This window comes from Siphateles boraxobius, unplaced genomic scaffold, assembly GCF_051911475.1.
Source record: "Siphateles boraxobius isolate OS27281-9 unplaced genomic scaffold, OSU_SipBor_1 47, whole genome shotgun sequence".
NCBI classification, from domain to species: Eukaryota; Metazoa; Chordata; class Actinopteri; order Cypriniformes; family Leuciscidae; genus Siphateles; species Siphateles boraxobius.
The window spans coordinates 2,192,402-2,203,643 of record NW_027509108.1 but is presented as its reverse complement, the minus strand read 5'-3'; the positions used below and the strand labels follow the sequence as shown (position 1 = coordinate 2,203,643).

Below are 11,242 nucleotides of genomic sequence, written 5' to 3'. Positions count from 1 at the left end.
CTTCATAATGGTGACAACAAACTTTATTATTAACTAAATCTCTGTTAATTCTCAACAATAACTTTTGTATGTATGAAAGAAATAATGTTAAACTGGTTTGTAAACTGTTTTCACACTCAGTGTTGCTGGAAGTCAGTTGTAGTTTTTGTGTTTCTTTTTTTCAGTTCTTGTTTCTGTGTCCTTCAGTGATTCTGCTTATCAGGTGTTCATCAGTGTCTCAATTCACTCCCTTCTTTTCATTCAAGTGGATCATATTAGATAATTAATGTAGGGAATAGTGAATGAGGGTATAGGGTGTGATTGTGAAAACAGCCTCTGAGTGTTGACTTTGAGAGCTGTTAATTCACAGTATATTCCTGTAGGCTAGTTTTGTTTCTACGGTATATTACTGTTTTAATGGAAAATGGTATGATATTGTAAGAATTGGGCCTTTTTTTACAGCAAGGGTTAACAGTGTAGCAAAACGTTCGACGATTTTCTAAAAATAAAAAAAAGTATATCCTTTTTACTCACACATGCTTGTTTTATGTTATTATGTAATCATGTTGATATGTTTATATGTTAATATATTAATATGTTATGTTAATTATGTTAGTAATAAGTGAAGCTGGTAATGCTGTTTGTGGAGTTGTTTAATTCTCCTCTGCTGAGATCTTCACAGATTTAATGTCTTCTTTTCTCTTCAGTTGATTTCATCTAAGACTGTGGCTGAAATGACTCCATCTTTAATATACACATATTGTTTTGGCTACGATAATGTCCAGTTCTGGTTTATTTCTTTACTCTTGACTGGCATGTGGTATTGCTATGCAGAGGTGTAAAGTCCAGGTTCAGAAAGTAAAAGTCCTCCTTAGTATTTTGTTCCAATCACCTGAATTTGCTAATTCAGACAGGAGACAGAACTAATTAGTGAAATCAGCTGACTAAGTTCATGGGTGGAATAAACATATTGCAGGACTTTTACTTTTTGACCTCTGGATTACCCAACACTGCAGCACAACTCAGCCAACTGGCATTAACACATTACTGTTGAGGCAAAGCTTGTACACGCACACGCTTTATCACAAGAGGAAGCAGGAGGGGGAACTCGACCAACAAGCCTTCCACACAGCTTATATGCAAACGTTGAGTCGTATCAGGCCCCGCCCACTAAATGAGCATCACGAGCGTGAAAGGAGGTTATCATTTCACCATCCACTACCTTTAGATCAAGCTCATTTCTCTTTTTCTTACCCTCAGTACTTTTTTCTTTATCAGTGTTTGCACGTTCACTAAACTTTTGTGTACCTAAGGTTGGTTCTGCTTCCTTTACAGCCTGAATCACATTTTGTTTATTTACATCACTTTGGGGAGCATTGCTTTGCTCTGGACAAAAACAAACTTGATGGTCAACCTCCACCCCTAATCCTAACCCCTCCCCCACAACTAATCCTAACCCCTCCCCCACAACTAATCCTAACCCCTTCCCCACAACTAATCCTAACCCCTCCCCATCAAAACTAATCCTAACCCCTCCCCCACCCCTAATCCTAACCCTTCCCCCACAACTAATCCTAACCCCTCCCCCACAACTAATCCTAACCCCTCCCCCATAACTAATCCTAACCCCTCCCCCACAACTAAGCCTAAACCTACCCATGCTAGGGAAGTAATAATTTGTACGCATAATAATAAAACGCATCAGGAACAACAGGGGCGTAAAACTGTCAGGGCGTAAAACTGCCAGGGGCGTATATATCTGCCGGCTCCAGGTCTGCAGCCTCCCCATATATATATATATATATATATATATATATATATATATGTATATATATATATATATATAGAGAGAGAGAGAGAGAGAGAGAGAGAGAGAGAGAGAGAGAGAGAGAGAGAGTGAGAGAGAGAGAGCGAGAGAGACTCCTGATGTCTTTTCCTGTAAATCAGGGCCTTTCCTGCAGAGCTCTGTTTACTTTCAGTTTCTCACAGGAAAACAGCAGGAACACACACATCGATAAGGTAACAGCTAATTTCAAAGTAATATTGTTTAAATAGTTCTCAGTGAATTTTATTATTTGTGCAGTAAATCTTCACTCATGTGTACAAGCGACTGATGATGTCACTGCATTATGTTTGGGGGTTTATAATGTTGAATTATTCTCACCGCTATTGTGTAATTGTTCCAGATTTTCCAGGTTGACGCCTCTGCTTTTCTTGGCTTGTGTCTTTATTACATCGTTTTGAATTTTTGTTTTTGTTTTTAGAATAAGTTTGTTAAAGTTGCATTATTTCATGCTGATCTGAATGCTTTTCATTCTTTTCTAAATGTTAAAAATATGAAAAAAACGTATGTTATGACCCTTTACATATGTTAATAAAGAGATCATATTAATTGTAGGTGCAGTAACTGATTATTTGGTTGTTGTAGGTGTTGCTATGATGGTGTCAGTCAGAATGGCTCCTCCTCTTCCTCTGATCTTTCTGATCATAATTCATGGTGAGTGACTGATATACAGCAACACTTCACTTTATATTCACTGATCAACGTAATATTACTTATATCATATTCAAAGTGTTTCATTATTTTCCATTTATTTACATATATTTATGATCAATATAATATATGGAATAATAATATATTGTGTCAATATATTGTGTTATATATTATAATATATTGAAAAACACATAATGAATTGCTGCTGTTTATTTATTGAAAAATGTGTTTACAATATAACACTGTATGTCATTAAATGAGGAAAACGATTACCTTAAATGTATCAATGATGTTTTACTCAAAGTTGTAAGTTGCTAATTCAAAGACATAAGAGTGTCAGGACAATGATAGACTGAGACTAGGATTTCTACAGTAATTTAATTAGAAATTCTGCAGAATTTAATATAAAAAAATAAATCTGTATTAATTGAGTTTTTATTCCCTCAATTGAAACATACACAAACCTCAGGAATCAGTGTGTGAATCCCAATAACAGTGCCACAATGCAACATTTCTATCTGGGTCGACTTACATTGTGGCCATAATATGAGCACACAGTGAGGGCGCTGTGCGGTTACACTTTTAGCTCACTGTGAACTCACATTGTGATCATATGGAGAGATCACTGTGAGATCAACGTGTTGACTGGGCATATAATATAAACCATACATATATTTTTGTTCAGTAAGGCTGTACAACATCTGTCATGGCAAATCTTCATCACCCTCCGCTCATTTTCTTACTTTAGTCAGTAGAATTATTTCAGTAATTGTAGAAGCGGCTGATAATGTCTTGGTTATGAGTCTGTTTCAGGGGGTCATAGTGATGAAATACTGATATATCCATAGACAGTAAAAGAAATGGACACAGCGACCCCATTGATTTCAACGGAGAAGACTGAAGCCCGATTATTGCACTTCCTGTCTGATGGCTGAGTGACTGCGCAGGCTCAAACTGAGTGTGACGACAGTCTGACAGTTGTAAATCTTCTAGTAGCTGTGGCAAACCAAATCTGAATCACCTAATTCCTCAAAAACGTTGTTGAAATATTTTGTCCCGTTGTTTTTATGGACTCTCTATCTATATGCTTATCGCTTGACTTTATGCCTCTATGTCCCCCCGATTGCCTCATAAACAGTAAAAGATTGCCTGCAAGTTTCTCCTCCTGTCTATACGGTAATGTCTCTATTGTGCGACACAAAGTTGCGTGCAGGTTATGACGCAATCGTTAGCCTGTTATTAACAAAAACGGCTTCTACGGGGCCATAACGTAAGATACAAAGTAATGGAGCATTTTATACATTGTCTGGTTTATTTAAAAATAAATAATGGACAAATTAAGTCTTTGGGCGCCTCAGATGTAAATTTATTCGCTGTCAAAGTGACGGCAAAATGAATGGGAGTCAATGGAATGCTAACAGCAGGTGAAGTTCTGCTACAATGGCGGCTCCCGCGACGTTTCAGTTCCCGGCTGATGGATTACCCCCTTGGATATATCACTATAGGGGTAATAATTAAACTGTAGATCAGCACTGACCCCTAATGGAACATTTATGTTGAGTTCTGACTACACTTCATTTCTTTAACTTTTGTCTGCTCTGTAAATGTTGTGTTGTTCCAAACATCTGTGCACTGCTCATATTGTTAGTATATTGTGGATATGTGTGTATATAGTAAATATCCCCCCCCCACACACACACACACACACCCCTCCCCCAATATGAGCTACAATTTATTCCCCATCACAGACTCTACCCCATTCAAGAGATGTGATGCAAAGCTACTTTTTTCACAAGCTCAGGGTAACCGATAAAAACAACATTTACAGTTTGATGAATTCTGTGTTTCAGGAGTTTCTAGTGATGATTGGAGTGTGAGTTACAGTCCTTCACACATCTGTGCACTAAAGGACTCAACAGTGATAATGAGATGCACTTATAAATACCCTACTGGACATCAGATCGAGAAAGTGTTCTGGAGCAAAACACTGGTACAAGATAATGGAGAGTTTCCAGATCTGTCTGAGGATCCTGAATACAGTCAGAGGCTTCAGTATCTGGGAGATAAACAGCAGAACTGCAACATCAGACTGAGTCATGTGACACTGAAGGATTCACACAAGTACTATTTCAGATTCATCACTGATAAAGATGATGGAAAATGGATTGGAAAACCAGGAGTGTCTCTTACTGTCACAGGTGACTTTGGTGAGGTTTATCTCTTCTTCTGTGCATTATGTTGAATAATAATCAGTGTATGACAGCAGCACTAGATATAATGTGTGTGTTGTGTTCAGATCTTCAGGTGGAGTCTCCTGAGAGAGTGACAGAGGGAGATTCAGTCAGTCTGACATGTAAAAGCAGCTGCGCTCTGACTGACAGAGCAACATTCATCTGGTACAGAAACTCACAGCCATTAACTGAGAGAAGAGACAGAAACAATGAACTCCTGCTGCAGTCAGTCAGAAGAGAGGATTCAGGCAGATATAGCTGTGCTGTAGACGGACACACTCACATCTCTCCTGCTGTTCAGCTCAATGTCATGTGTGAGTACAGATTCACTTAGTCTTTTTAAAAAACAAAGATTTTGTTTGAATTAAATATTTTAAGATTTAAATTGTGTCTGTTTCAGATCCTCCGAGGAGCGTCTCAGTGTTGATAAATGGATCTGGTGTAATAGTGGAGGGAGATTCAGTGACTCTGAAGTGCATCAGTGACTCAAACCCTCCTGCTCTGAACTTCAGCTGGTTTAAGGAGAATGAAACCTCAGCTGTTGGATCTGGACAGAGTTTCAGTGCACTACAGAGTGGACGCTTCTACTGTCAGGCTCACAATCAACATGGATCTCAGAGATCAGACGCTGTAACTGTCACTGGTGAAGCTTTGTAAGAGCAAACCTGTATATCTTTCTTCAGTCTGGACTGATAATCTTAGCTGATAATGTTTCAATCTTTCAGAGCATCTTAGATCCAGATGGCATGAAGTCTTTGGGATCACAGTGGAATGTGGAGCAATATTCATTCTCATCATCATCATTATCATCGTCATCCTGTTTATAATGTGAGAACAACAAACAACATTGATGATTTCAAATTTAGTCATCCATATGCTGTTAATTTCTGTCATTATTACAGAAAGAAACGAAGGAGTGTTAAAGCTGAAGATCTCACAGTGAAAGAGGTAAATCATCCAAACACAACATGACTTTACAGAAGTAGAAAATCAATCGATCTGCTGTTATCTGTACGTGACAAATATAAACTGATAGAAACTGTGACAGATAGATGTGTCTTCATGATCTGCATGCAGGAACAAACATACAGTCTGATTCAGAAACAAATTATTAAAACGATTAGATAAAAAAAAAGAATATACACTCAAAAAAATGATGTTTTGGCTTTACTAAACTTTTTTATGTAAAAAGGTTCCACTGGTTCCACATAACTGGTTTCGTTAAACAAACATAATTTGTTCATGTAACTTCAACATCATGGAAGTCATTTTAAGCGACCCAATTAAACTCTGAGCTGAGTGTTAAATGAACACTGAAGCAGTGTTAAAGTTAATGAGATAATTAAGTGAATAATTGAGTGATGATTGAGCATTATTGAAGACACCTGATGTTAACAAGCAGAATCACTGAAGCAGAAAAACTGAATTTCAGGTCACCATTATGGAGATCAGTGTTTGTTTTAGTTGGGCTCTTGACCCTCACTTAGATTATGTTTGGCTGCTGTACGTGATAACAGCCCGATGATCAAATAGAAAAAGTAATATGATGATGTTGGTTGTGTTTAAACATAATCATTATATCACACTCATTTGACTTGAATCACTGAACTCATATAGAACCAAAATTCTGAGTTAAGTTTACCTTATGGATTATAACAGCACTGCTGTTGTAGAGCATACCATTTTTAGCCTTTTAAATGGAATCCAAATGATCAAATCAATAAAAAAGACACTTTAAAAAGAAACATATAGTTTATGTAGGCACACACAGACATCAAGAATCAGCCTGTGAATCTCAACAATGGTGACAATTATAAAGCATGTTGCAGTGCATTATGGGTGCCACCAATGAAAACTCATTCATGGCTCCCATCATGCATTGCTGCATGAATAAATAATGAGCTTATGTTCATAGGTGATCTGTTTGTCACCATTGCTGAGATTCATACGGTAAATATTGATGTCTGGGTGTGCCTGCATACAAATGTTTAGTTGAAAGATTTTTTGAAGAAGTTTTTGTTTTGATCATTTGGGTTTCTTTGAAAATGCAAAAAAAATGGTATGCTCTACAATGACAGTGCTGCAGTAATCCATAAGTTAAACTTAACTCAAAATGTGGCTTCTGTATGAGTTCAGTGATTCAAGTCAAATGATTGTGATATAATGACAATGTTAAAACACAACCAACATCTACAGATCATCTTTTATATTTGATCATCTGGCTGTTATAACTCATGTACAGTAGCCAGACAAAATATAAAGTTAATAATGTGGGGGTTCAGAGCCCAACTAAAACAAACACTGATCTCCATAATGGTGACCTGAAATTCCGGTTTTCTCCTTCAGTGATTCTGCTTGTTAACATCAGGTGTCTTCAATAATTATTCACTTAATTATCTCATTAACTTTAACACTGCTTCAGTGTTCATTTAACACTCAGCTCAGAGTTGAATTGGGTCGCTTAAAATGACTTCCATGATGTTGAAGTTACATGAACAAATTATGTTTGTTTAACGAAACCAGTTATGTGGAACCGGTGGAACCTTTTTACATAAAAAAGTTTAGTAAAGCCAACACATCATTTTTTTGAGTGATATATATATATATATATATATATATATATATATATATATATATATATATAATACTATAAATTTAGCTAATATTGACTTTTTATTTTGTGATGTAAATCCTTCTGTCTCTCCTATAGATCTCTGATCCCAATGAAGACACATATACAGCTCTTGTATAAAGAGCCAATCCTGAGCTTTGTGGGCGGAGCCACATATGATTGACAGGGATTGACCCTCATTTGTTCCCTTTGACCCTTTGTGAGATAATGACTGCTATTGTTTGCTATAGACTGATGTAATGTATGTCTAATTTTGTTTAATATTTTTTGAGTGTAATCTTACATTGGTATATAATACTCTTTTTCAGTATTTTTTGTATTCAGTTTTAGGCACAAGCTTAGAAAGCAAAAATATACTTTTTATCAGTATTTGAATGCATATGTTTTTTTTATCTTTATATAGTTTCATGTTTTTCCCCCACACATCAGGATTTATGTCCCACTTTATATTAAGTGGCTTTGAAATTAATAATTTGATACAATGGACTTATTGTGTACATACATGTTTTTACATTGTACTTATATTTTGAAAATACCTGCATGTAATTACAGCTGTAATTAATTTATTCAATTACATTTGTAATTACACAGCTTACCCTACCCTTACACCTGAACCCACCCATAAACCTACCCATACCACCTCACCTGACCCTAACCTTACCAGTATCACACGTCAATAGCAGCAAAAGTGTTTTAAAAATTCAACCTGAACACAATAAGTACATTGTACTTATTTTTCCATGTAAGTACATAGTACTTAAAGCCACTTAATATAAAGTGGGACCAGGATTTCTAATTATACATATTAAACATGTTGAATATTAACGATTCGCGATCGGGCGGATCCAGTCACTCTTTACACACCTCACGCTACAGGAAAATCTGATAAGAGAATCTGTAGAGCCATCAAGATTATCGGGTCTTCACTTAGGATTGTCAGAAGGAGAAAAATCGGCCAGAATATTAAGAAGACATTAATTCTGTGAAGATCTCAGCAGAGGAGGATTAAACAACTCCACAAACAGCATTACCAGCTTCACTTATATCTAACCTTGTCAGTAATTATTACTAACAGACACCATTGTCAAAACGATCCTCATTCAGATCCGTGAAAACAACTAAAAACGCTGTATTCTGCTGCCAGGCCAGTAGATGATGATGAAACACTATCTGAACACGTAATGTGCATGACGTCTCCGTCTTCAGTGATTTGCATTTTTGTTGTTTACACAGAGGACCGTTTTCAAAAATGTAAGTGTTCAGGCCACCAAAACGCTGTTGTTGTGTAAACAAAGGGCCAAAACGCAAAAAAAAGTTTTACGTTTTTAGTTGAAAACTGTGTCGTGTAAACAGCCCCTAAGACTGTGGCTGAAGTCAGTTGTAGTTGTTGTGTTTCTCTGTCCTTCAGTGATTCTGGTTGTTAACAGCAGGTGTTCATCACTAATACTCAATCATTATTTAACTAATCCATTAATTATCTCATTAACTTTAACCCTGATTCAGTGTTACTTTAACACTCTAACCAAGAGATTATCACTTTGATGAGTTATTTTAACTCAGAGGATTTTGCTGTGAATGATCCTTGAACAACATGTGATTCCTTCAATTGAACTTTGTTGTAAATGCAAGGTATTTTAACGCATTCTCATCCTTTTGGCGTCATATGTGACGCCATATGACAAAACGGCGAAATACTACGCACATGGCACCCTTTATCGTCAATATAACACGCACTGTGATGGGTAGGTTTAGGTGTGGGGTAGGGTCTGCGTCTCATATTCACGCTAAAGGATGCCAGTCAACTTTATGACGCCTTGGGTTCGCGTGTTATATTCACGCTAAAGGGTGCCATGTGCGTAGTATTTCGCCGTTTTGTCATATGGCGTCACATATGCCGCCAAAGGATGAGAACGGGCTCGTTATTTTGTTAATATGACACCAATAAGAAAACTGAAAAAGATTTTTGGTTAAGTTTGTTTATTTATTTATTTTTGACAAACTGTAGATTTATTTAAACACAAAGAAACTTGATCACAATTGTGAAGACAGAATCGGAAAGCATCAAGCCTCAAGTTACATAAAGCAGAACTAGGAACAATTGAGCAAAATTTTTCATGACTGAGATGTACCGAGACGTAATGACGTCACATGATCACATGACACCCCACAACTTTGGTTTAACCTTAAACTACCATTCAAGTAAAAGTAATGTTTTAAAGTTTGTCTAGAGGGCGTAATACTTACTTTGAGGCAAAGTGAAAACAGAAGGTATAAACTGAACATTAAAATTTTCCATTGGACCAATGTAAATATATATTTTGAATGAATTGCACTGATGTTTCACTTTTTTCAGTGCTGGGCTACGTTTCCCATAAACATTTTAAGCCTAACTTCAGTATGATCAAAATAGGCTTCCGATGCTTTCGGGAAACTCAGGTCATAGTTTCTCTTGCCACAACAAATGTACTTTATAAACACTGAGTTGGAGCAGCCAGAGAAAAACTAATGCTAAAAAGTAAAGGGTCAAGAGCCCTAAAGCAAATATAGTAGCAAAAGCAAAAAAACATTCCATAAAACATTACCATCTAAACTTCTGTTAAATCTAAATAAGACCGTGTGTAGATGTATGACAGAAATAAAGTCAAACTGGTAATAATACATGCAATAATGTGTAATCGCTCGAAGTCAGTAGTTCTCTTTCCTTCAATGATTCTCCTTATTAACATCATGTGTCTTCAATAATGCTCAATCATCACTTAATTAATCACTTAATTATCTCATTAACTTCAACACTGCTTCAGGGTTAATTTTAACACCCTGTAGTGTAGACACATATGTACACTGAGTACATATTGTAACTTAATTGAAAACAGATTTACAACAATAAAGATTGTGTTCAATGTACAATGTTTATGTTTTATGTGTGTATTCAAAAGTCTTTATGTTTATATCCTATGCTATTTGTATAAAAAAGAAAATAACATCTGTATTCATTGTTCTTCTATACAACTGACATTTTCAGTCCAGGTGTTTGCTGTGGGATCATCGCCCTCTTGCGCCAAATCATCACAATTTCAAAACATGCTTTGTTTTGGAAGATCGGAAGATCTATTAGTGTTTAAAGCTACACTGTGTAACTTTTTTAGTTTATTCTTAGCTAAAAACACTTAGTTCTTTCAAAAATATATGTGCTCATTAATGTATATTTACTTCGTTCAAGTAATAAAGTATTCTTGTGAGTGTATAATATGCCATTGAAAATACATACGGGTAAGGGGTTCTAATGTCGGTCGCCATATTGCCCCTCCATCTTGAAAGTACATTAGCCAAAGAGGGACATACCCGTTAATTCAAGCTTCGCCTTTCGCGTTTTAACACTCGATGGTACCGTGTCGAATGTCAAGAGGGGGATTGCTTGAGACTGATATATAAAAACCTGAAAGCCTTTTTGAAAGTCTGTTGCTGATGGAGGATCACTCTTTTTCTCGAGGATACGTATCAGAGTCGCCAAGGAAGCGAAAAAGAGAATTAAGACGGCAACGCAACAGGCAAATCAACAAGACAAAAGTAAATATTGGAGTGGCCTTTCTAAGATGGAAAGAGCTCATGACGAGCAACGATTTTAAAAAGGACGCCGACGTTGCCTGCTTTCTTCTCGACTGGTAACGTTAATTAAGCCTATTTGTGTATATTGGAAGTTTTATTGTTGCTTGGCTAATTATATCACGGTGTGCTGTGCATAACGCTAGAACGACATCTAGGATAGGTTTCCTCGCGTCAATGATGAAAAGTATTGTTTACCTTGTAACATAAATCCGTGTTCTATGACGGATAACGTGATTAATATTTTAATGGCGCTATAATTTGTAGGCTATAAGTTATATGTAGGCCCTTTAAATTTGAGTT

The 11,242-nt window shown here is 36.4% G+C and overlaps 1 protein-coding gene across 4 annotated transcripts; it reads left to right on the top strand.

Moving 5' to 3' along the window:
- The first annotated feature begins 1,899 nt into the window (after window positions 1–1,899).
- Window positions 1,900–10,243, top strand: LOC143710440 (sialic acid-binding Ig-like lectin 14). 4 transcript variants are annotated; one of them, XR_013194550.1, is made up of 9 exons: window positions 1,900–1,998; window positions 2,408–2,476; window positions 4,324–4,680; window positions 4,770–5,018; window positions 5,105–5,347; window positions 5,430–5,532; window positions 5,607–5,652; window positions 7,415–9,022; window positions 9,181–10,243. XR_013194550.1 is itself a non-coding variant. In XM_077201396.1 (8 exons), exons 2-8 carry the CDS (start codon window positions 2,416–2,418, stop codon window positions 7,454–7,456), a joined length of 1,092 nt encoding a protein of 363 aa, XP_077057511.1. In that variant the 5' UTR covers window positions 1,900–1,998; window positions 2,408–2,415; the 3' UTR covers window positions 7,457–10,243. The 4 variants fall into 4 exon arrangements, 2 of the variants coding, with proteins under 2 accessions (XP_077057511.1, XP_077057510.1); XR_013194551.1 differs by lacking the exon at window positions 9,181–10,243 and having other exon boundaries at window positions 5,105–5,357; window positions 7,415–7,705; XM_077201396.1 differs by having other exon boundaries at window positions 4,324–4,671; window positions 7,415–10,243.
- Window positions 10,244–11,242: the final 999 nt, after the last annotated feature.